At 39.6% G+C, this 27,122-nt stretch overlaps 2 protein-coding genes across 9 annotated transcripts in view; one reads left to right on the top strand and one right to left on the bottom strand.

Moving 5' to 3' along the window:
• cadm1a (cell adhesion molecule 1a) overlaps window positions 1–27,122 on the bottom strand; it is a 174,454-nt gene that overhangs the window by 42,236 nt on the left and 105,096 nt on the right. For all 8 annotated transcript variants that reach the window (XM_077740240.1, XM_077740236.1, XM_077740239.1 and 5 more), the window contains one exon: window positions 97–114. Coding sequence is in view for 4 of the 8 variants with exons in the window: in XM_077740232.1 (XP_077596358.1) it covers window positions 97–114 (18 nt within the window). In the remaining 4 variants the exon portion in view is untranslated. The remainder of the gene's footprint in view (window positions 1–96; window positions 115–27,122) is intronic.
• The window catches only part of plekhb1 (pleckstrin homology domain containing B1), a 186,173-nt gene that overhangs the window by 62,247 nt on the left and 96,804 nt on the right, over window positions 1–27,122 (top strand). The gene's annotated exons all lie outside the window — the stretch shown is intronic.

Below are 27,122 nucleotides of genomic sequence, written 5' to 3'. Positions count from 1 at the left end.
CATAACACTCTACATAATAAAACCCATGCTATATTCAGAAAGAAAAGACTCAATAAATACATCCATATTTTATACAGTAATAAAGAGTGAGCCTACCTGGAATCTGTGCAGGTCCTGCATTGGTAGGATGGGGGGGAGAAAGGAGAGGAAAGAAGAAAAACAAAGGGGAGGTTAGCATTCAGGGATTTAAAGTCATTTGCACAGAAGCACATGCTGCTAACATAAATAAAACTAAATACAAGAGGGAAGGAGCCGCTTTCATGCTGTTTCACCATTGAAAAAGCAATTGGTTCATCATTAAAAAGCTTATTAGAGTGACGGGCGGTCGTTGACCTTTGAATGTAAGCGGAAATAAATAAAAAAAGCCTCATAAAAGACTTGCTTGTAAATCCAAAGTGAACATTCACATTATTGCATCTTTCCTAACAACAGGAATGGAGTCAGAGAAGCGGAAATATACACCACATGCTTAGGGAACTCTCTCAATAAAAATGACTTATGTGTACAAGACAGGAACGCCCTCTTGGAAAACAAGGCTAAAAAGTGCAACATATCCTTATGTTATTTTTTAATCTAATTTTATCACACACCAAGCTCAAGAAGAAATGACATTTAGTCTACTTGCAAAAATCAAACGGCATCTCTACACCCCAAACACAATCAACACGTGACCCCCCGCCCAATCCTGAGTTTAAGTATAGCAAGCAATAATGTGTTGATTAAATCTGCGATCAGCTGCCTAAGGGGCATGAAATTGGACATGATGAGTGTGGCACATTAAAAACTAATTATCAATAGCACCGATCCAATTGTCTTTCCCTTAAACCAGCCACGGCGGTAAATCAAGTGTGGAGAATGGAACACAGTGTCGCACAATCAGCTCTGGGTTAACAACCCTACCTGTATTCTGCTGGCTTCCACACATTATCATAATGTCATTTCATTACTGAGCGAGAGCGTCACACGTCTTGCTCCAAAGGAAACAAGCCGTGTGTACATTCTTGGGTTTAGTAAGCCATCACCGGTCCAAACGTTTGATGCCGTGGACGGCAATACCCGCAAATAAATCGGGTTCGACTCCCAGTTGAATGCTACACTCATAGGTACTGGCATATCCTCAAAATCCGGTGACTCCAACCCGGGTGCAAAAAATATGTGTTGGGCACCACTGTAGCCTCAACAAAAGGATTTCAGTTGTGTTGTGAACCCAAGCTGTAATACGGCTGTCACTCGATGTAACCTAAGAGGTATAAAGATAGCTTATCCCCAAATTCTCCGTTGCAACCTCTCCCTTCTTGCATCCGACCCACTCCCTGGACGCTGCTCAGCCATCCACGCGCCCATTTTTACCCCTGGCCGTCTCTGGGACATGACGATTAGAACGGCAGGGTCTGTCTTGCCGATAAGGCAGAGAACCTCTCTTTGTAGCCTCCCTCGACCAACAGCCACTTCAAACAAGCCTGCTCGCCTCGACGGCGCCAGATAAAACCACCCGGCAAAACATGTCAACACACTAAAGCTCCGCGAGTGACAGTTAAACTTTACGCATCAAGCTGCTTCTTATTGCTTACATTTTTCCATGCCCCAGCTTGTTTACAGTCCCATCTGTCGGACAGTGTACACTCGCTGTTACGCAAATGATGGCGCTCATAAGCTGCGCTTCATTAAAAACCATTAGTCCAAATGTCCTGAAACATTCTTCGCAAAGCGAATATAATGAAAGGAGCACGGCAGTGTTTCTGTTTTGATGAGACTTGTTGATAGAGTTGGAATAGACCAGGGGTGGGCAAACTTTTGGGCCCGGGGGCCATATTGACTTTAAAACATTGACAGATGGGCCCAGTCAGCACAAGATACGATACATATAAAAAAGTGCATCCGTTAACAGTACATATGAAACATAAACAGAAAAAAAGGACTAAAGTATTAACATACTCATCACTCATCATTCAAGTAAAAAGTATAAAGTATAAAGTCAAGTAAAAAGGAAGGTATTAAGAACTATTAAAATGTAATTTAAAAATAGATAAATAAATCACCCGTATTTTAAAATGTAGAATATGGAATGTGGAATAGACTGCACTAAAAATGGCGACTGTAATCCAATCACCAACTAATAAAAGTTACCCACGAGTAAATTATAGCGGAAATGAATAAAGAGCCGATTTTTCATCTACTCAAATATTACCACTGATAAGCAGAGTGTGTGTGTGGGGGGGCTTTGAGTCTAATCCTTGAGGTGTTTTAAAAAGGGAAAATATTGGGGGCCCCCCCTTATCTCAGGAGGTCACGCGAAGGTCCACAACCATCAATTTTAAATGAGTAGAATGGATTTGCGGTAATGGAAACCCAATGGCTCCAGACAGCGTTGGGACCTGGCGGTGCGAAGAGACACCAAAGAGTGGCACGATAGGCGACCCACTCGACTGTGCCAGAGTGGCGAGGAAGTGGAGAAACTGATTTGGGGTTCACACTATGAAAGTCCTAATGCATGAGAAATCTAACGGAGGGGCATTCATGTGAAGCCGTATCTCTTCAGGGGTTTCAATACTTTGAATTGCCTCCAATTTAAGATGCATCCATCAACACAAGGCGCTCGTGCCTGTAAAACAAGTGACCTTGGAGGTTGGGGGAAAGATACTTGGCGAGGGAAGGTCACATAAGGAGAAGAAAGATCTCAGATTGCTTGTGGGTAGTGGAAGTCCATTTTTGCAGTTAAACTGCTCTTGACATTGGAATGGCTAAGAATATAAATGTCAAGTTGGCTTACGTTTCAAGCTCGAATTGCAAACTTTGAACTCTACAAAACCTGTTTGAAGTAACGTTGTAAATAATCATTATTTTAATCAACTCCTAACCCATTGGCTGCCATCTAAAAGTGAATAACGTGCTATATTTGAAATTGACAGTGCAAAAAAAACGCAAAAGGTAAAATTCCTTCTGGCAAATAATCAATTAATACTTGCATTTCTAGTTGAAAGCTCTTCTGACACTATTTTGGAATGGAATGAACAAATGGAACATTTGATTAAATTAAACTATTTAAATTTTCTATCCATTCATTGGTCATTCACCTACTGATGACCCACCGCCAATAGCAACGAGGGGTCAGTATCTTGCTCAACGATACCTGGACGAGGTCACCAGATCTGTTTATTACTGGACAAAATAAATGTCAATTGTTACAGCAACAAGGCATAGGCATCCTTTGTGAAGGCTCTTTTAAAGCCCTTTCTTAATGGGAACATTTTTTTTAGTTTGTTTTTGCTTTACAGATGAAAATGATTCACTCTGAGGGCTCTGGCAATGGACTCCTTCCCTTCCAGGCTGGCTCTTTACTTAATTGAATGAGCCGCTGCTGGTATCAGATGTTCCTTAACAGAACCCCTGAAACCTACCCACCTTTTTCCTAATACCATTAGCGGGGAGAGGCGGGCAGGCAAGATGGATGCTTTAATCCTGCTGCACAAAAGAAAAAAGCGTGCTCTACAGTCAAGACACAAGACGCGGCGTTGGCAATATTCCTTCCTCGGAGCGGTCGTCTTGACCTATCACCGCCTGATCAAGAGCTACAATAACAAGAGGCCACTTTTGCCGGGCGCACTTCTGAGTAACACACTCAATGTAAGCAGGAGGAAATAAATTACCGCAACACGTTACAGTCGGCAGCACTTCATTTTCCACACTATCACCGGCCCCCACTACTATATTCTAAAAGTCCGCATGGGTGTGGCGATTTGCCGCAGATACGCCGTAACGAAAGTCTGATTCGCGTGACTGGACGTTTGGTCGCTGGTGTTTTGGTCAAATGTACTTAGATATTAAACTCTCTCTCTTAGATATTATACTCTCTCACATGAATCTAATTTTGAGAGCTGGTTTCAACAGTACTTAGATATTAAACAGTACTTAGATATTAAACATTACTTAAATATTAAACAGTACTTAGATACTAAACAGTACTTATATATTAAACAGTACTTAGATATTAAACAGTATTTAGATATTAAACAGTACTTAGATATTAAAGAGTACTTAGATATTGTGCAGCCTAATTTTTTGCAACGTCAGCTGGGCTAAGTACGTATACATTATATCTGAGCAAGGCTCAGCCACGAGCCAATCTCTAAAAGGCCAGCACCATTGATTATACAAAGAATAGAGGCGGGGTATTAATGCTAGAACCTTACATAAATATATAACTGGCGGGATTGCTCTTATTCCTCTCTCTAATGATCCCCTTTTAGCCATCCACCTTTTGATTCTTCTTCTATTCTCCCACACAGAATGAGGGGCCCTGGTTTCCCACCCTCATTTTTTTTCATGCTGCCCAGAGTGGCGTGTAATTGAATCTGCAGAGAAATGCATGAGCAGGAACAATTAGCTCAGTGGCTCACAATGTGGACATAAACCCGTCCAGTAGGATAAGCGCAGCGGGAAAGATAAAGCCTGACCGCTATGGAACCCAACGGCGGGAACAACAGCGAGCGTGCGGCCTTTATTCGCTTTCCGCAATAAGTTTGACATTGACGCTGGCGGACGATTCCGTTTTTTAGACATTAGAGGTGAGAGAGTGCGAAAGAATAAATGTTACCAATGTTATGTGTCATTCGCTTAGATATGACAGAAGAATAGAGATTCGCCAACCTAGAAGTTTTAGGTTCGATTCCCTGCCTCTCTGACCTTGTCTAAGTATCTTTGAGGAAGATAGCGAACCTGATTCTGCATTATCAGTATGTAAATGAGTGTCAAAGTGCTTTGACTCTCCAAGAACAGAGCATGACCAAAATACCCTTTACGATGAATCATTCAGGGGGCGTAATATTCAAATACAACAAATTACTTTTTAATGACTTGTATCTAGTCCAAGAACATTTTTTTGCCCCTTTCTGGTGACCTGACAGGACCGAGCTCTTGACTTTCCAGTACTCTAACATACATTGACTTCTGTGGTACATTAAAGTCACTGTGTAACCAACATGTAACAAAATAGACTCAAATCCCTAAACAAAATAAACCTGGAGCTTGAAAAACACCATTCCATGTGATGACAAAATACCACTGTCCATTCCTTCCCTTTCCCTTGTTCAAGGAATCTATAAACACCATCCAATTTACTTTTATTGACCATACACTTTAACAGCATTCGACCATTTCTCAATTAGCAACTGCAGCATCAGCATCTCTTAAATTTCCATCAAAGACGTCTGAGACAACAAGCCCGGTGGTTGAGACACCATAATACGAGTCCCACCTCCCCCCCAACTATCCCTGCAGGTCCTGTTTATTCTGTTATATAAGTGCACCGGTGCAGGACAGTGGAATTTATGAATATCTCAATCGGGCACAACAAAAGATATGCATGTCAAAAACAAAACAAAAAATCCCCCCAAAAACTGCCTTATATTCCAAAGTGTGATGCGCTGACAGCAGAAGATGATGGACCATAAATTCTTCATAAATAGCAATTACCTCCAAAAGCAGGCATGAAGAAAGGAGTAGCTATTTCAGTCAATTACAGTATGAGGCTCCTCTCTCAAAGGGCGGGGAAAGATGACTCTTCCCTTTCAAGCGGGTAGAGGGAGAGGAAAAAAAAGGAAAGCTCTATCATGTTGTGGAGCCTCAATAACGTTTCCATCCACCTTCATGTCAGGGATGAAAGACCCCAAATGTCCTTTGAGCAACACCCCCACCATCCCTAGGACTTTACATGCATCAATAAGACTCCCATTGCCGAAGATGTTTGAGGGCTAACGGCGAATCAACTTTTCAGACTATCTCAGACACATTTAAAACTTAAGCTCAGCGATTCTTCAGCAAAATAGATGAACAACAACAATCGGATGAAAGTGGGGAAAAAAAAGTTTTTGGCCTTAAAGTAAGATATTACAACGGCTGATGTGATTCTAACACAGGGGTGAGCAAACTTTTGGGCCGGGGGCCACATTTACTTTAATAATTTGACAGATGGGCCAGGTCAGCACGAGATACGATACATATAAAAAAAGTGCATCCGTTAACAGTACATAGGAAGATACATAAACAGAAAAAAATGACTAAATTATTAACATACTCATCACTCATCATTAAAGTAAAAAGTGACAAAATAATTTACCATCACACCAAAAGGATGCCCATATTACTCTAATATAATAGAAATAATTAACTTATTGGCTGCCATTGACAATTCTAAAGGTTTGATTCATTCACACAGAGTTCAGAAGCAGTATATATAAGCTCCAACCTGTTTTCAAAGCCAAGTGCAATCCTGATAATGCACGAATAATGCTAAAACAATATGCATATGAGGGCTCTTTTTGCCTCAAAAAATCATTTAGCCAGTTATTATTGACAGCATCCTTCAAGAGGTTTAAAAATACAGCAAAGATGACTTTTGACCAAGGCTTTAATTTTCTATGAGACTCCCTGCAATGCTGCAAACCCCTCAAATAGGTCTTGAGTAGACCCAGTAGAAAACAGCAATGGTAGGCACAAAACCAGCACGCATTTAGAAGGAAAGCTGTGGGCTGTTTTTTTCTGTCTTTCGCTTAAATAAATAATGAGGCAATTTGAGTGTATTTTTGAATCTGCTTCCTGTCTATTTTCTCCAACGCAACCCTGCGGCAGACGGCCAACACGGTGAAGGAGGGGGGGGGGGGGGGGGGTCAAGCGGCGTAGATGTGTCCAATGACCAGCAGAACTGTCAGAACCAGCTCCACGTCAAGTGGATTAAAAACAAACAATTGACAGGAGTCCATGACTAAAGAAAGGCTGTTCTTGGGTGGCCATGTTGCAGATCAGGCCTTCAAATGTGTAATGATTAAATGACACCATTCTCCATCACTTCACCAATGACTCATACATTATTCATTTGGACTTCCAGGGCGTTATCTGACATCTGGTATCTCGAGACCAGGCAATTGGAAGTCCCCCCACTGATTGAATCTTTACCAGTCACTTTGGGCTCAACTCGGGGTGGGCAACATGTGGCCTAGGGGTCTTTAGCCACCTAGGGATTTCTTCTAGAATGCCAAATTGTCTATTTCCAAAGCTGGGTAAAGATCACATGGTTTTTATTTTGTCCATGTTTGCCTGTTACTTCCAATTGGAAAACTGGCAATCCAAAACCAAACTCACAATTTCCTTACACATATTTTTTGTTTGTAATTCATGACCAATCGACGTACAAAACACATTTCTGAAAACCACATCTATAATTCAACCAACGGACAAAGGAGCCGTCTAAATGTCTGGATTAGAATCTCCAAATTTTATTCCAGTTGACCAACGACCCGAAATGGTTCATAACGGTTAACGTGAGTATAAAATGTTTTATTTGAGTATCTATAAAGAGCAGATGTGTCAATCCCGAGTGGGATTTCTTCAGATGCTCTGCGGTGCCTGTAAACTAGCTGCTCTCCCTTAGAACTTGTTTAGTTGACTCAGGGGAAACCGCTGTGACGACGGCCCGGCGTTAGATCGGCGGTGCGTGCGGCGTTTGCGCCGCATGAGGCGACTTGGCCTTGACTCATCCTTTTTTTTCGGAGGTTGTCGACCACCTCTGCTGCCGGTTTATTGGCAGAGCAACAAAGGCGCCCTATCGTCACATAGAAATGTCATCACATTCCCGGTGGGCGTTTGCCTATTTGATGTAGTAAGTTGAGAGAAGTTGCACTGAGTTACTGGACTGACATTGTTAAAAAATAGCTGCCACTCAATCTCTTTAAACATCTAACTTAGATTAACGTTGAGGATTACGATTAGGATACGATCTCTAATCACTACGAAGGCCAAACTGAACAACTGCAGGATTTCTAGCAAGAATAAATGCCACGATATTATTTAATCATACTAAAATCAACATTTTCAACTCAATTCTCCATCAAATGATTCACATTGGATCATATTTGACATAATTTTTCAAGACAACAATTGCAAACCAAAATTTGATATTTTTAAACCAGACTTCTCGGCCCTTTTAACAAAATCGACATAATACATTTTATTTGAACTTGCCGATCAAACACACAAATAGACCCTGCGAACAAAGAGAATGCCAACAAGTATCCTGATAACGCAAACGTCCTTGATCTTCCGAACCCTTGAAGACCAGATTGCAAGGCAAATTACTGTCAAGAAGACTCCGGTACCAGATGTGGCCCTCATACTGCATCACAGAGGAGAAAAAAAAAATCTTGAGCATATGCTCAGTGCCAAAGATAAACGCTACAGGCTTCTAGTATGCGGATGGAGAGAATTCCCCAGACAAGTCGAACCCACTTCGTACAATATGGCCGTTGCTCAGATTCCAGCAAAGATAGCCTTGCGTGACGGATGTGTAACAAATTAGCATGGGCTGTTGACATGCGATAAATTGGAACATTTTAAGACTACACACACGCTGATTACTCCTTAATAAGATAAGATTCCAACATTTTTTTCCACAGTTCCATAATGCATAATTCAAACTGAACATTCCATTCAAAGGCAACCCTAACCCTTAATCAATACCCAAAAAGCCTAATTTTAACGTCCGTCTTTCCTTCCCACATTGTATTGTCATCCATTAGAATCTGACATAATTATGCAAATATAATAATTTATTTCAGGGACTAACTTCCAACATTGTGTCCAACTTATTGCATAAAGACAAAGTACAATACAACAAAACCATCCGCTAAATAGCCTATTTTTGCCAGTTTATGTCATCCAAACGTGGGCAGAGGTGATTGGTCATCATGGGGGTGCGAGCGAGTCCATCGTTGGCGGAAGCTTTAACTACGCTCTTAAAAGCGAGTGCCGCCGTACCAAAAAGCCAAAAGCGCCGACAACGTGCCCTGCTTGATTTGAGCGTCCATTCATTTTCCCATCACAAGGTACAATACTCAACGAGCCACCGCCCGCCGGACAGAAGGGAAGGCGTCTGTCAACGGCGGCGCCCGTCAAGTCGCCAAAACGCTGCTGTACACATGCCACTCATCCAGCACTCAGCATCCCGCTCTAATTCAATTTGCCACTCAAGAGCCGCCTCCCCAAACACCATCACCTCCCTTCAGCCTGTCATACTCTTCTTCCAAGGTCTTACTAAATGCAAAATGAAAAAAAAACAAATACTCTGAGAAACGATTGGCCTAACTTACGAGTTTTTCCACATAATACGTAAACATGTCTTGGTTTGTAAAACTCCACTTATTATAATCATTGCAAGCCATAAAGCACAGATGATTCTTTTGTCTGTTTAAGGTCAAGACTCCTCTTTTGAATAAAAAATGTTTATATAATTCTTTACAGTGCAATTGAATGAGCTTGTTTATGACGACGTGCTCTCAGCCATGCACAAACAACAAAATAAAAAATAAAAAAATCACCCACGCAAGGGTGTATATCACCTTGTTCCTCCATAATAACGAGGAAATGCCTATTAAATGTGGAATAATTATACAGCGTAACATGGAATTCAGGGGCTGGGGACATTTATTACAGTAGCAATTACTTAACATGGATATTTTACACGTCTTCACCCCCCTGTATGTTTACTTGATATGATAATAAAAGCTATTTATTGAGGTAGTTTCAATAAAGATGAACATCCAAATGTTATTGAGCGTTTAGATTGTACGCCCTCACACCTGCACAATATAATGTCCTTGTTATGAATATGATATACAACACCGCCAGCTATAGTTTAAACAAATCTGTAAACATTTTCCCATATAAGACAAATGGCAGGATGACAACAATAACATTAAAATGTCAAATATATATTGTAGTTGACTCCAAAAAAAAAATACTGACTGAATATATTACAAACAAATCGGGGGTTTCATGGCAGGATCTCATACTCAAGACATATTCATATTAAGAAATAATAAAAAAATATGAATCAAACGTGGAACATGGTGTGAAGAACACAGGCTCTCTTCACTCCGGCAATCAGGACGAACGAGGGAGCGGCATGCTGCCATGTTGAGTAAGTTATCTGTGACTGATTAATTACATTTATCATGCATGCCACACAGCGGCACCACCAGCGCTAAATTGCGACGGCAAATCCGGATATAACAAAAAGAATAAATCCTCCCCAAAAAAACATCAAAGCAGACTATATTGGGAAGCACAAAATGCCTATTAAAGCCCTCTTTTTAAGTTGGCGTGCACGCTGAGCTAACGTGCATGGATGGCGCCAACGGTGCCCGCACACACACCATCACAAATCCTTATTAATCCAACTTGACAGTGGGAAACTCTGCCCAATCAATGCGGCTGATTGATTGATGCTCAAACTTGCAATGCCGACTCTTGGGTGGAAAAACAGAGCAACACATTGTGAGAATGGCTTTTGTACATAAAAACAAGAACAGAAACAACAACAACAACAACAGCTCGGTCACTGACCATTCCATTTTTTTTCTAAATAACAATATAAATATTATATTCATGACCCAATACTTTTCAAAGAGACAAAATAACGCCCTGGGCTTTATCCGCTTCCAATTTTTACAAGTGCATATGAAAAATATAACCTTTCTGCTCTAAGGATTCCAATGACAAAAACAATGCAGATTTAATGAACTCACCTAAATTCTATGAGATTATTAAAAACATTGCAAAAATAATCCATGATAGTGCTGTGCGATAGGGAAAAAAATCTATCACCATAAACTACAAAATGATAGATTTTTTATTATGAACTTAAAATCAATATGACAGCGCTTCACTTAGTTTTTTAAGTGAAATTAAATGGACCTACCACAAATGTAAAAACTGATCAATTACTGCTACAACCTAAAACTGTCCAGTGACAAACAAAATCAGATATAAATTGCCCAACCAGAAACAATCAACCAGTTTGTATCCTTAACACAAAAAAAAAAATATATATATATATATAGAAAGGGATGAAGGATATCTATCATTGCCAATGGCAGGCAATAAGTAGTCATTTATGTTTGATTGACATAGCAACAGAGTATAATTGAAAGAAGCACGTATATGTACATCATCTTATTATATTCACAAAGCCTCCAAGGCAACGCAGCCTATTTGAAGATGGAATGTATAAAAGGAATGAGTTACAGTATAAAAAATAAAAAAAAATCCTGTGAATAAGTCACAGGCTATTCATCCTGGAGTTGAGTGCTGATTTTAAACAACCTTTGAGATAATAAGGCTTGTATGTTAATTCACAAGTTACTTTCCACTGAAGCCACGAAGTGAAGAGCACTGAAGATAAGTCGGCGTGCCAAATATGTCCAAGGGTGATGAGACAGAAGCCAATTTAGCAGGTTTAAATAGCAATGCAAGAAGCGTGTCCTCTTGTACTTGAGCAACTCGCCTGCTGAGAAGCTGTCCAACTGCCTATTTGACTTGAGCAGATGTTTTCAGTGCAACTAATGCCCTTAAATTTGGCAACTTTTGCTAAAAATTTGCTTTTTAAATCTCAACTCAACTCTTTGGATATGCCTCACTCTGCCATTGTCTTCATATCTTCCCATTAAATGAAAACAACGCTTTATTTAGAGGGAGCGTACAACAAGCCAGATTTTATCACGTCTGGAAAAAAAAAGAAAAAGAAAGACAGGACGAACAGATACGAGGAGCGTAACCTCCTCGGGGCAGATGTCGGAGATCTGTCCTTTTGTCCAAATCAAAGATTAGCTGCCGCAGGGTTCGCCTCAATCGGAGTGGAATTTCCAGAGAACTATCTCCCCAAGATAAGAGGTCTTCTCGGTTTGCTTCTTGCTTTGTTTTGGGGTTTTTTTTATATCCTTTTGTACGGATTAATAATCTGGGATGTTAGAATGTGTTTCCACAGCAAACATTGACTCACCGATTGCATTCATAGTAATGGATGACCAATCCATTTGAATGAACCTACCAAATGGAAGTCTACTGGCAATAAACTCATTTAAATAGTTTGAATGTAATATTTAAGAGGCACTGGATTGGATATCTATTTTTGGCGATGGCACTTTAAAAGTTTAAAAAAGGCAGATAGTAAAACCTCATTTATCGAGGTTAATAGGTTCCAAGAGCTGCCTTTTATGTGTATTATGGAATTTAATGTTTTTTTTTTTAAGATTTCCCCTAGTGGCAAGTGAAATACCCTCCAATTGTGACTTCCCTTTTTCCACCAATTTAAAGTTTGTAGTCAAAGTTCTGACACTATAAACGTATATTTGGCGCAATGTGATGAGTATATCTGCAATGTGGTGAGTGTTTACTCAGATTTTATAGCCGTATTTATCCAAAACTTCAGCTTATGGGATTTCTCTTTCTAAAAATTCCTTGCCAGTTTTTAAAGGTACCGGAAAACGTGAGCAAATATCTCGTTTTTTCTCCGTACTACGAATGCTAAAGTTTCCAACCGCCACCATCATTAAAAGAAGCCAACCTCTGAAATATGGCTCTGGCAAAGTCTGACATCAACCAATTGAGGGTGAAAAGATACAAGACTAAGGGGGATGTTCATCAAATGACTTTTCCAAAACTGCTGGAAAAATCTCAGCACGCAATCAAATGTGCGGTGCCGGCATTACCGTCTCCCTCCACCCGTTCGCCTACCGTGGTGGGGTCTAATTAAAGCGACGACCCCCAAGGTCTTCTTTCCTGCCTCTGCTGTGGAGGATTGCTGTGGGGAGCCAACCTTGCCAGTGCAAAGACAAACAGACTTATTAAGCCAAACAGGCCTATGGTGCTAGCTGATAAATGACAAGAAGAGATGGGGACGGGAGGGACTTTCTTCCACGTAATGGAAACGGAAACGACTTGGTAATTTAATGTTCAAATGAAAATATTAACTTGAGTCTACTCCCTAATGGAAGGTGGGGAGGAATCACCCAGTTTTTCCCTAAGCAATATTAAAATATCCGGGACAAAACAACATGGCAATCGAAATGTGGTTCTCTGGAGAAATACCAGCCAAGTTTTTTGCCTTCGCAACGAATCCAAATAAAGATGGTAAATTGTACATTCTCAGCGTATTACTCTATGGCAATTGCACTCTAAACTGCACTTTAGTGGACTATACTGACATATAGGTGGGAACGGAACAAAAACTAGGGTTGTCCTGGTTCAAAATATATTTTTTCAAAGAAGCTAACCTTATGACAAGAAAATGATTACACACCAATGATTAATATTTAGATTACCTGCTGATTAATCAAACAAAAATCTAATTAAACCAGAGAAAAAGTTTGAATTCCAGCCAGGAAATAGGTAATCAGTTTCAACTATGCAGAGGCCAACCGTTCCCAAATGATTTCTAAACCACAAATCCAATACTTATGGATCTGTGTCCATCTTATTTCTAAATACTCTCTGACAAGATTCCATTTAAGCCTCCCTTTGCGAAGGACATGAACATCCGTCTCCGTAAAGTTCAATCAGTCATTTCAGCAGCTTCCTGGTGACTGGCCAGCGAGAACAACATGACCACAAATCAACGGTGTGCGTTTCAACCCAGGGCTTTGAAATGCAAAGTGTTAGGTGAGAGGCAGGTGTTTACATGGCGGCTTTTGCGTCAATCCATCAAAAAAGCCATTGTCAAGCACAAGGAATGACAATCGCTGATGCCAGGCTGGTTTTAACTGTCAGGTCTCGCTCGACACAGCGGCTAACAATCAAACACGCTTGTTTTTCTTGGGGGTCCTGGTCCTCAAAGTCAAAAGGCAACATCATCACCGACACAAAGAGGTGCGTCTCACTCGCTCTTTTCTTTTCGCTACCTCTCTTGGCATACTAATGAACGAGCCCTGGAAAACAAAACGCTGTTTGGCTACATCAATACATTTGATGGATTGTCGTGCTGGTATTACTGTGCTGTATGGACATAACGTGGGTGATCATTCAGATCTGGAGATGGGATTAGGTATGACTCTGGCAGTGAAAAAAAGGCACATTTATTAATCGTTATAAGGAAGTCATGTTGTTGTGTTAACAGGGTGACTCATACAGGATGCATTTTTGTAAGAGAAAATGAGATAGCTGCAATCATATGCAGTGGAACTTGGTGACCATGCGTCTCCAAGGAATTACTGTATAGGACTATAATGAAAAACAATTACTTGCTGTGTCTGAAAACGTGAAAAGTTGGATGGCACTAACTTTCCATATCTGACATAATTCAAGCTCTTAGTTTTTTTTGTTAAGTGTTGACTGATATTTTTCTCACTAAAATGTCCAATCAGGATGTTTTTCTGAATAAATCAATAATTTCTTTACAACATTATTAGACCCAACACATTTAATTCTTAAAAAAAAGACTATAATACAATATTTTGTCCCATATTTTACAAGTCTTTGCCTACATTGTTAGGGTTGTAATCTGAGAGAACACCTGCCTCCAAAATGGTAGTCTTCCCAAATTTAAACTACACAAAAACAGCTCAGTAATTGGAGAAGAATTCTGGAAATTGCTCTATGGAGTGTAAAATCCCCCCAAAAAACCCAACAAAAGTATGATTGTCCTAACGTGCCTTTGGATTTGAAAATCAGGAGTCTCTTTGTTATGGTTTTCTCGCGAAAGCAATCACAGATGGGCCGACTTTGAAATTCAGAGTGAGGAAGGAAGACACATTCTCATAAACGCAATTTGGTAACATTTCGTGGGGAAGTGAAATGCTTTAATCCCAACCTTTCGCTGCCATCTGGGCCCAACGGCCTCACAGCAGCTGCGAGTGGATCATCCGGCGCTGGATTGTAAAAATCGCTTGCCGAAGCCTCGGCGCCGCCGCGCCGTACGCGACCTTGTCACATGATTGGCTGGCTAAATATACACGCCTGTATGTCTTCAATCTTCAACAAGCCATTACATCGCTCATGCAAACACATGGTGCGATGTGCTTTAACACAAGGCTAATATGCAATGCTATGCTTGTTAAGCAGACTCTTACATCAAAAGGGACCACCCCCCCCTTCGCCCAGATGGATTATGTGCATTCATGTAAATACGCTGACAACTCCATGGTGGTGAAAAAAGTGGGTTAAATCGTTTTCTCCTCTATTATATGGAGTCTTGTTTTTAATTTTTCCATTTACATACAGAGCTACATAAGGAGATTCTCTCTGCCAAGTCAATTGGTTTATATTTGCTCGTTTACTTGTCCAAACCACGGCCTGTTATATAGCTATTTTTGGCCTGCAGTAAATTATGAAAATATTGATTAAGGCTCACACAAGATGATTGAATTCAATGTATATTCTGTTGTATTTCTCAGCTTTTACACTATATGGACTTCATTATTTCCAATAATTCTAGATAACTGTAGAATTTCAGTATTTTGTTTTACATATATAAATGTATATAAAACATGTTAAACTGTGCTTGACTTGTAATTCCTTGACATTTTTTTCTGGTCCATAGATATTTGTTGTTTTGTACTGCAAAATAAAGATATATACTGTCGATAGATTATTTTTAATCTCAATTAATCACAGGCATTTTACAGTTATATTGCAAATCATTTATTTTGTTTTAAATTCCAAGTTGATACTATATGATAACATGTCCTTAGAATTGGGGATTATTTTGTTGCTGCCAACCCTTAACTCATTCACTGCCATATAGATTAAATACATTTCAATTGGGTAGGCTGGCATTGAGTAATCACTGCCTTAGAGGGTGATAGACATCTAGTAGCGATCAAACAGTCAGTCATTAAACTCACTTAAGGAGTTTTCATTCCATGTTTCAAAAGCCAAATATAAAACTAAAGCCTTGACCCCTACTTACGTCCAATCCATTTGAACTAGGAGTACTTACAGTGACCGCTCTGTTCATTATCTAGCCTTACCGGTAACATTGCTCTGACATCTCATCACCTTCATCTAATGACGGACATGGGAAAAATATTTCCAATACCCTGACGACTGTAGCTAATGAAACAAATATGAAAGGCATGCAAAAAGCAATTAGTTGCATTTCAATGTCACGCCTATGAATGTGATGCTAAGCATACTTGGGTAGCTTCATCCACTTTACATAACATCCGTGTTCAGATTTTCTATATCCCCCCCATTACTGATCCGCGAGATGAGATGTTAAAACAGATGAGCGACTGTATATGCAGTCCACGCCGTGACTAATTACATCAGGAGGATGACTTAATGAGCTCTACATTTATATTTCATGCTATCAAGAGAGCAACCGACACGGACCGAGCGAGCTTTTGGTGGGCATGCAAGGAGCCGAAATCAAAAGGCATACCCCGAGGGGGGAACGCATGGTCCGGGGATGTTTTTGACAGATGAGCCATGATGGATTTGGCATTTGTGAGCGGCGACCAACCCATGGCGAATGCGCCATCTGGGCAATCAGCAGTCAGCATGACCTCCTCGCACTCACACATCTGACCATCATCACCACTACTTCCAGTGTGTATCTACTCGCACATACACACGTGAATTAGGACCTCCCCGTGATTGAGTCCAGCGCAAAAGGCGGGAGGAATAATAGGACAAAAGATTGATCAGGACACAGCAGTCAGGAGAGACAAAGTGTCCCCATCAGTTTCAAGGTTGAGTAGGCTTTAATATGAATAGAGACAGGGCCGATAATCAACACAACATCAAGTACGCATGTTGGTGCACAACACCTCGAATGACTTTGGCCTTATCTCGCCCCAAACAGTCAGCCATCGCTAGAGCCAATATTGGTGGCTTTTATAGAAGAGCCAGATACCATTGATTGCTGCACGAACGGCAAAGTCTGGCTATTGCTGCCACGATTGTTTGACGTTTTCTTCCAAATCAATGCAATGTCATGTTTTATTAACATGATTCAACAACTAGATGTATATAAAAGTCCGATGAACATAGTCTAATCAATCTCTACTGATAGATAAAGTCAATATGATCAGAAATAGTGGCTACATTGTGGATACTAATGTCCGAATACTCCAAATTGAGATCCGATAGGACTATTTTTGGAGTATTGGATTGGGTTACAAGATCAGTATTTGTGTGTTTACTACAATGCTGCTTTTCAAACATGTCCGCTAAGTGAGGCTACATCTCTTTGTAAAATAATGGAATTAACAGATGAAGTCATATTCTTCTTGACTTTAATAAAAACAAAGGAATTGTTCATTTACTGCTTACATTGCCTGCATTATTTCCACTCGTCTAAAAATAAAGGCATTGGTTCGGAATCTTAGCGAGATTAAACTTTTAACAGGACTTTTAGACATAGATGATCCCCAAAAGACTTTGGCACCACCTGAAATTGGTTACTTCATATCCTTAAAGAGGTAAAAATCCAAAAGGAACATAATGCAGTTTCACTCTGTACAATGACAACGCTTATGGCGGCAGTTTGATCTCCAATAATCATTTCAATCTGAAATTGTACAATTTCAGAGCGGCTCTAAGGTTTGCCGCAAGCGTAATTGAAACTGAAGTCGTATTGATCCTGAACCTGAACACTTGTCAGGACGGTCCAGCGCTGGACTCAAACGGATGACCGCAACGCTCGCCAAGGCGGGCGTTCCAGACTCCGCAGCACATCCCTGAGGGTGCCGGTGGAAAAATGAGGTTTACTCAAACTGCTGGCCAGGGGCCCAATTGCCTACCGTGAACGATGGTGAGGCTTCACTGACCTACTTTCAGTCGATCAATTTATCAGTAACAACAAGATTGTAACACACCAGGGTGGGCTTTGGTTTAAAATAAGGCAAAGAAAGGCGCCTTTGAAATGTGACCACATCTAATCTAGTGGATTCGATCAATGATGCCTTTTTGGGAGACAGTTGGGGTCGTTTTTGGACTAGGTCGATACTAAAAATAAACTGGCAGGAAGCGGACACAGTAGGTGACAGAAAGAGAGATGGCCACCAAGGAAGAAGAAGATAAATGTCGCACACATTGACCCACTTCTGCATCTCACTGAAAATTTATGAACATGACAGCTAAAGTTTTGTCTTTTACAGACCTGGATGACATTTTTCTTGCCTTCCAACCAGACAGGAGGCAATCATTTCAACCGTCAACAGCAAAAACAAACTTGAGTCATCATCCTATGAAGTAGAGCAAAGCAATTTCTTTCATTCTGGCTCAAACTATTATTAAAGATGATTTTATAGTTGACTTAAAAAAACATAATTGAAAAACCCAATTATATTTGCTTTAAGTTGAGTGCAAATATTTGCCATGAGGGCACTAAATAATGGGAGTGAAAGTTGCCTCACAACAACCAGAATTTGAGCTAAAGAACTATCCTCCAAAAATAAAGGCCATAATAAATAAACAGCACCCTGAAATGAGTTTTTTAACTTGATAGGGCTGACTATGAGTGTAAATCACGGAGAAAAAAACACAGCAAACAAGACGGTAATATCATTAGTTTTCCATTTCAAGGACAAATCTGAACATGCAGTCCACATAACTTAAACTACTACTACAACTACTCCTAGGAGGTATATGCCATATTTTTCAGACTACTATGTCACACCAGCCAAAGAATATACAACAAGAAAACAAACTAGAAGTCACATTTTGGAGGGAAATTTAAACTAACAATTGAATAACAACAGTCTAAATAAGCATCTGTTAACAGTTTTTGAGATAACTAAAGCCTAAAAAAAACCAGCAGGCTGCCAATGGTAAAAGAAGAAAATACAAAAACACAAGCCATTATTAAAATGTGTGACTCATAGTCTGCCAAATACTGTAAACGCATTCTAAATTCTGATACTTCAAATTCCGTCCAACCTTGTTCCAAGGCCCCGTCGATACAAAAGTCACAAGTAGGAGTCGCACACTGCTTCAAAACTAATATTAAATATACCACTCAAGTAATTACGCCAGAATATAGTCAGTGACACCAATTACATATCACTTGTTAGGGTAAAATTTACACTTTTAGTACGACAGAGCATCCGCCTTGACCTCTCCTCCTGACACGGGTGGCTTTAATGGTTATGCAGTTCATTAATGTCCCACTGCGTCGGACACGAGCTTCTTCCCGCGTTCTAGGTCAGGACAAAGTGTCAGCTTTTGACGACCCGGAATGAGAACGAGCTGCTCAGGCGTAATTAACTTTGCGGGACAGTTAAAGTGCCATCCACCCACCCACCAACCCACCAACACCCACACACACACTTTGGTGCCTCAAGTCTTGACTCATCACATGCTTGTGATTAGTTTCACTGGGTGCTAGCTGCCATTGATTTTGTGCCATTGGTGGGCTCGTTCCCGTGCACCTTCTTCTTGTTCTCCCCTCTTTCTGCTGTGTCAGCAAAAATAAACCAAATGCGGACATGTCACATCATCTGTGACCGCTCATTAACTGGCGGGTTTCGGTGACACCGGGTCACGAATGGAAGGAGGAACTGACACAACACTCTAAATGGATTGGACGTCGGTAAATGTCAATGGCAGTGAAGAGTTTAGGGGAAAAAAAATATTTTTTGCTGATGATGGACATTTTTTCCACGTTGTTGTATTTAAATGTGGGTTGTGATGATGGTTAGTCTGTTATATAGCATTTGTTTAACTCATTAGCTGCCCAATGGGAAGGGGAGAATGAAAGTTGAGCGCCGATAGCCAATCAAATGGATTAGACATTTTTATTAGTCAATTTAATAAGTCAATAAAAAATATGCCATTAGGTCCAGATTATTTATTTAAAGTGTATAAGACCTGATTAATTACATTATTTTTTTGGAAACTTATTGTTGCCTGAGGGTTATGACTTAACCAATAGAGGGAGTCGGAAAAATCATAGTTCATTTGCAACTTGTATTATGAATGACCAAAAATAGACACTTAAGTATGCTGTTTTTTATGTTGAAATTAGCCTCAAAGTCCAGATTCATGCAGCAAAACAAACGCACCATCAGATATTGAAAATGTGCGTATGAGACAGAGTGGGCGGGTCATCCAATAAATAGTATAAATGGACAAAGATGGCCGGAGAGGGGGGAGTTAGGGGCAAAGTGAGGGGGGAAAAAGGGATAGATGTCGACGAGAAGGAACGCTGAGGCAAAGGCGTAGGTCAGGGCGAGGGGGCCGAGCCGCGGGGAGCTGGGCTACATATTGGCATCGATCCACAGGAAGGGCCCATCAAAGTCTGAGTGACATTTATGGCGCCGCCGACCGCGCCGGGCGCCGTCCTCAGCAGCGGGCGCAGGAAACCGTGACATTGTCGGCCGTGCTGAGAAAGTGTCGCTGTTTTTGACTACTGCTGAGCCACAGATATTTTCTCCATAGGCCCGCCAGTGGAGGGTTATGAAGACGGGGGAGGCGGGGGCACCAGTTATAAGCCAAGTGTGATATACTAGATGGTTATTAAATATGGATTCGGAGCAAAATGAAGACTCGGCGGGAGGGGAACATTTATTGCTCTCGCGGGAGAATTTGCCTCAAGTGTAATGAGCCAGTGCCATACATCAAATAAAGGATAAATAACAAGGTGTCTTCTTGTTAATGTTAAAGCTGATACATCCTTAAAATGGCACTGCTGTTTATGGGAAACATGTCAGACGACTCTTGGTTAGATATGCATTTCATTTTTTAACGTGTCAGCTGCCATTGACAGCATTAGACATTTAATTTATTTCAATGGTGGGGTTGGCTGACTATGACTTATTGTTATTTTCTGATGCCAAGTGTCTCAGTTCAAGTGGATTAGATTTACTGATAAGATCTTGTTTGTTGTATTTTCTTTCAAAATCTACCAAAACACAAAGAAGCTAAACCCGAAAAAAAGGTTAGTTGGCCAAGTGTACTTTACCGGAATGATCTTAACTGAGATACAATCTTAGTATATATAAGGATGCATTATGTGTAATGATACAATACTGCATAATTGGATTAAAAGTAGAAATAATCCACCATACATTGATTCATCACTATTCACAAGTCACCAGTATCATCCAATTTCCGGTCATGACGTCATCTATAAATGCACATCCACTCTATTTTCATCACAATTCACAATATAGTCGAATATGAAAAAACAAATCTAGATATATCTCACACTTTTCAATCCTCTTTGGGCCTGGTCCCCATTTTATATCCCCAAATGCAGTTACTACCCTGCAGCTGTGATGTTTTTCTAGTAATGATCTTTGTGCTTTTTGCTTTCCTGACTGAAGAAAGACAATCTAATCAGCGGAGCACACCGGCACTAAAGTGAACCGTTGCTATGTTTTTGGAAGGCAACAACAGACTTGTCCTCGCACATTATCACAGACAGGGCCAAGCAACATCAATATTTAATTTGCTGCCGCCGCTTCCGCACACTGAGAACACTGTTTGAGGATTAATGTCAATAAAGATATGATGGACGGTTCTAACCTTAATCACCAACAGCACAACAACAACAACGTAGGAAGGCGGTAAGTGTCTCCCCCAAGACAGACAGCGTGAGTCAGAAGGCTACGAGTGAGTCAGGTAACTAATGGCTTTGGGGATAATATTGAAATTCAACATATGATAAATAAAGGATGGAATGTGGCCCATGGTAGATGTGACATTGCAAACATACAAGCTTCGCTTCTAAAAAAACAAGAGTTTACGGATGTGCTCATTAGTTAAATGGAAAAAACTTGTTACCAAATTTTGGATACAATATTTAGATATTTGTTTTATAAATAGATTCAACTAATGGGATTAAAATTCCTGAATATTCTTTTTTTAGAGATCTAAAACAATGTTTATTTTAGCTTTTTTCTATATATATATGTATTTAGATTTTACACAATTATTTTTGAATTAAAAATACAGAAAAAATGGATTAAAATGTGCAATTACTGATTTAAAAGATGAAAAATCAGGAAATATTATATACATCTATAATCATCCTTTTAATTTGATCCTAAAACAGAAAGTCGGTACTCATGATTTACTTTCCCGGGCCTCACAAAATGATGCAGTAGGCCAGATTTGGCCCACGGGCCCCCACTTTGACACATATGAATTAAGGGATTGTAAAGGGTGTAAATGTGTTTTTAAAATGTAAAAAAAAATGCAACCTTAAGGCTTACTATTCATCCTAAAAGACATTAACTCATTGGCTGCCAATGATGGCGATAAATGCTATAGGATAGGATATATGTCTCACTATTTTTTTTTTTTTTTAATGTTCTTCTAGCGAGTGTAAAGTGAGAAATGAATTCCTTGTGTGTTTGTGACATTTTCCCAATGACCATCTTTAAGTCCCTACGCGCTGCTCTAAGTAAGTCCTTTGAGCACTGACAACAGATTAAGCATCAGACGGAAAGTTCAACAAGCTCATCAGCATGCAGCTCCGATTCCTAAATATCACCAAGCAAGTACAACAAACCTGAATTGTGAATCTTATTAGCTGTGAGAGGTGTTTTTGGTGCAAGTGCAAATGAGCGAATCACATAGTGAACAGTGGAGAATGTCAAGATGCCATAAACAGAATACAACCCCTTGTTTTTTTCGGTAATCCCTTCGTTAATTCATAAGATTAAACACGAAAAAAACACTTTCTGGAGAATTCCCAGTATAGTAGACTTCATCAAAACACAAGAACTGCAAGTTTACAAAAACATTTTCCAACAAAATGCTCCCTAAAGACTTTTTTTTGCCTGTTATGATGAACATCTGTGGTCTATGGGTCCATTTTCCCCAACTTTCCACTACAAAGTTGCCAGGTAGTTCTTATTTGTATCCTCCAAAATATATTTCCAGCCAAATATTTCCACTTCAGTCCTTTGAGGAAACCTCAACCTGCTTCTGAAGCTACACATTTCAAGATATACAAATAAATATATGCTACTCCTGCAAGTGGCCTGGACATTTTTTTCCAAACTGAGTACTCGGCGGAAAGGAGCCATCCATCTGCAATTAAACATCGGCAGCATTTTGTCACTTTGACACCAGAGGGGACTTTTGGAAGCGGATGATTCCTCATGAATTTTAAAGGGCAGCCCTCCCTTTTCAAAGTGTCCCACACGCTGCAATTATTAATCGGTGGACAATGTGGCGTTGGCGACGACCATGGAAACTTCTCAAGGATTTTACGATGAAATCGGAGGAAGAAAGATATGAATATGTTGGAATTCCAGAATCAAACCAAGCTAAAAATACAATATTATGAAAAATAGCCACAATATAATATCAGCAGTATGACCAAAAAAGGGCTACAAATAGTCACCTGATTTGTGCATCTGCTAATACAGTGTCTGGATACCGCCAAAATGTATTTAGACGGAAAAAATAGCACAACCAGATGTCCTTTTTCTCCCTCAATTTGAATAAAGCGTTCCAAATTAACGCGAGATAAGAGGGTTATTAGCGAAAACACAAAAACAGAGTCAAAACAGTTCTGCAGCACAAAAATAGGGGACGGAAAAAATGCCGTTGCCACGAATAAACATAAAAAATAGTCCAAATTGGGATTTTCTTGACTTTTGTTCTCTCTGTTCTTTGTAAATATAAAAAAAATATAGTATAACAAGCACTGTATATATATATTTGGGCAAAATACAGTATTTTAATGCAACTGAACTTGATTGGAGTTTTTTTGACTTTAACATAGGCACGGGACATTTTCTCAATGTTCTGCAACATTTGTTCTACTCATGTAAACACACATATATATATATAGTATGGAACACTCATATTTATAGTATGGATGCCCCCTTGGACTCTATTCTACAACACATGATGCCAGTGTGTATTAGGCCAACCTCATGAATATGAAAAAACGTGTTTGAATGGAAAGAGGTGGAGCTCTTCTGAAGTGCGGCTTACAATATGTGTGAGTGCACACATCCCAGCTTGCTTCAAAGGGAACTTTCTTGGACACCATAAAGCCTTGTGACCCGCTTCCAAGCCCATCAACAGGCTGGAGGCTGGCAGAACTTTCGCCAGTAGAGACTTTAATCTGGCGCGGCAGGGGGGGGGCAAAAAAAAAGAAAAGAATCATGGGCGGTAAGATGGATGGCATCAGGAATGGAGACATTAAACCGATGTGTGAGAATACGAAGAGTTTGAATGGTTCCTACTCTTTGTTAGAGGCAATATATGGACAACATATGTCCCACATGATGACTTGCCTGATACATTAACAATTAAAAGGAGATTATTTTTCCTAATGGGTGGAATAAGAATACATTTGGCTGCAAGAATGTGGCATAACTCTTGCACATTGGAAAGGGCAATTGTTCCATTTTTTTGTGACTTGGGAAAAAGGTAGAAAGAAATTGAAATTCTCTGCAAGGTTGTAGCCACTCAAAGGAAGACAGACAGCAATCGGGGTTACCTTCCACTCATCATCTGAGGGTCAGCAAGCTCGATTCAAGCTATGTGCAGCATCTTTGTGTCCGCCCGTGGGGGAGTATGTGTGGGTGTGAGTGAAGCTCACCTCGTGGCATGGCGACAGGGCCTGAGGATGTGTCACATCAACCACAGGCCACTGAACAAGCTTTGGGAATTCTGCAACTCTCAAAATGGGATGCCATTTTGTACATGGCTTGGAAAATAGGACAAGCGACACGGCTTGGGGATCTTTTTCAAAATACTACTTGCTTCTGATTGATGTATAAAAAAAAAAGAAGCGGTTATAAGCACACTTCTGGAAAATAAATGACTTCATGGGACAATAATACTCAGAAGTGATGGCATTTTTGTACATGGCATTGCTTGGGAAATTGGAGATTTTTGAAAATAACTGATAATTCTTGGATCATATTCATGCAAAAAAGAGAGGCACTTTTGAAAATAAAATATTTTCATGCAAAAATATCACATTATTATTAAGGTTTGCACATATGTAATGATATCTACTATTAAGAAATAATACCAGATCATTTTTTAACTCTTTCAGTATCATTGCTGATGAACACGTGGCACTTTTCACATCCAATTAGTCTGCTATTATTAGAATATTTGAACTGGGAAGGATGGCAGCCATAAGCCCTCCAGTTCAAGTCAATTAGAAAACACTTGCTATTAATGGCAGCCAATGAGTGAAAAGAAATGAAAAATAACTCCCAGTCAACACGGATCAAACATTACAGGTCATTAATGGCAGGCAGCCAGTGTGCTACTTCTTTAACGATAAAAAAAACCCACACCAAACAAATCTAGTCAACTCTCTGGGGCACCTACTGTGATAACACGCAACCTTTCTATGAACCCCCATCCTTTGCTGTACTTGGCAAAATGACCAGTAGTACTCCTAAATCCAAATTCTGTGAACAACTTCAGCAAGAGGGAAAAAAAGGAAGAAAAAAAACCCATAATTGAATACTTTGATACATTATGACTAATGAGATTTTAGGATTGCAATTTATCAGACTTGAATATATTTTCTCATCTCCTATTCAGTCCTGCAACCGATCCAATCTAATCCCAGCTAATCTTTTCTAAAGCCATGTTAACAGAATTTTGAATGTGCACAGATCTGTGCATGAGAGAGTGAAAAAAAGAGAGATAGAGAGAGAGATAGAGAGAGAGCACAGAAACTCCACACTGGGTCTGTGACTTCTGACGGGTGCGCCCACACACAGTGGTGGGTGCATCTGTGTACTGTATAAATAATACATGTCCATGTAGTAGGGGTATGCACACATTTGATGGATTAATCATAACCTCCAGTGGGAAAAAAATGTCAGCCCAAATACAATTTTAACATGACATTTTTTTCTCCACTTCAAACGGAAACTACAAAATCGCCTCGCAAATACAAACAAAACACCAAATGTACATGAACAGTATATTTTCATCAAGTGAAAAATGAACTAATGCATTTAACTCATGATAAAATATACCAGCATATGATGTGAACAAAAAAAAACTACAAACATATGCTGTTATAGGACAAAAAAAGTGTAGTGCAGGGGTAGGGAACCTATGGCTCGGGAGCCACATGTGGCCCTTTTGATGAGTGCATCTGGTTGTTTGCTAACCTGTGAGCTAAAATATGGAAACTTACATGTATGTATTTTGACTTTTAAATTCATAGTATAGCTCACTAGAAATAAACTGGTGTAGTGGTTCCCTTGCCTGGCATTACAACCAGTTTGGGTTTAATTGTAGTAATTTTAGGCGTTTCAGTTCTATCCGACAAACGTGCAAATATTTGAAGATGTACAGCATCGGTTTAAACAAAGGTCTGCCTTTTTAAAAATGAATTATTTGATAACAGGATTTCACTGTGTTAGCTTGGCATAAACCGATGTTGGACTGAACTGATAACCAAATAAAAAGGTATTATGTTGACTTTATTTAAATGAAAACAATTTGGATGTATTGCATGTATAGTTATCGTAACGGGTGTCGGTTTACATTGGTAGTCAAGGAAATCCCAACCACTAATGCTCCTATTAGTTAACCAACCCGATTGGAAGAGAAAACGGATTAGCTGTTTTTTGGACTGATAACAAATCTAAATATAATCCCATTAATTTTAATAGCCTTTATCGAATATCTCCACCCACCCGAGCAATGGCCCTGCTGTTGGGCAGCTATGTAATTCACAATCTATAACCAACACCATAGACAACATTCCATAGCAAAAACAAAAGGATGAATAATAAAACATTGTATTTTTATCCATAAAAAAACAATTGAGGCAGAGAAAAAATGCTCATTTGTCCATGCAGCAGACTGAGAGAAGTATCAAATGCCGATATTGTTTGTCATATGAGTCGATGGTTGAATCTCAAGGATATGGATGGGAAGCGTCAACATCATTATCATTAAATTTAATGGGGAAAAAAAGATGATTTTCTTCAGCTAGAAACTAAATTGTTTGCCAAATCCAGTTCAATATTGTATTGTTGGAGCCTTTGGTAGCAGAAATTTGCTTACTGTACATAAATGAGTATAAAGAAAGTATAGTATAGTAGAAGTATAGTATAGTAGAAAGAACTGAATTCAATAACAGAAACATTAAAGCGTTTCCATATATTTTTTTTACAATTCATATTTAAATACTGAAAATATATCCCTCCTTTTTTACAAACAATCCTAAAATCTGAATCACAATCAAATAAACCCACCTAAAGCAAGTCAAACCCTCTTTAACAAAAACTCCTCACTACGAAGAAAAATCTTGGCAGACAACAAGCATATTTTACATGCAAATTAATCTTCCTTATTTCCAAGATCCAGTTTTGAGCACCCATTTTAAATCAGAGAAAATT

The sequence above is a fragment of the Stigmatopora nigra genome, chromosome 19 (genome assembly GCF_051989575.1).
Source record: "Stigmatopora nigra isolate UIUO_SnigA chromosome 19, RoL_Snig_1.1, whole genome shotgun sequence".
NCBI lineage: Eukaryota > Metazoa > Chordata > Actinopteri > Syngnathiformes > Syngnathidae > Stigmatopora > Stigmatopora nigra.
Note: the sequence above shows the minus strand (reverse complement) of the source record. Positions and strands in the feature narration are given on the sequence as shown.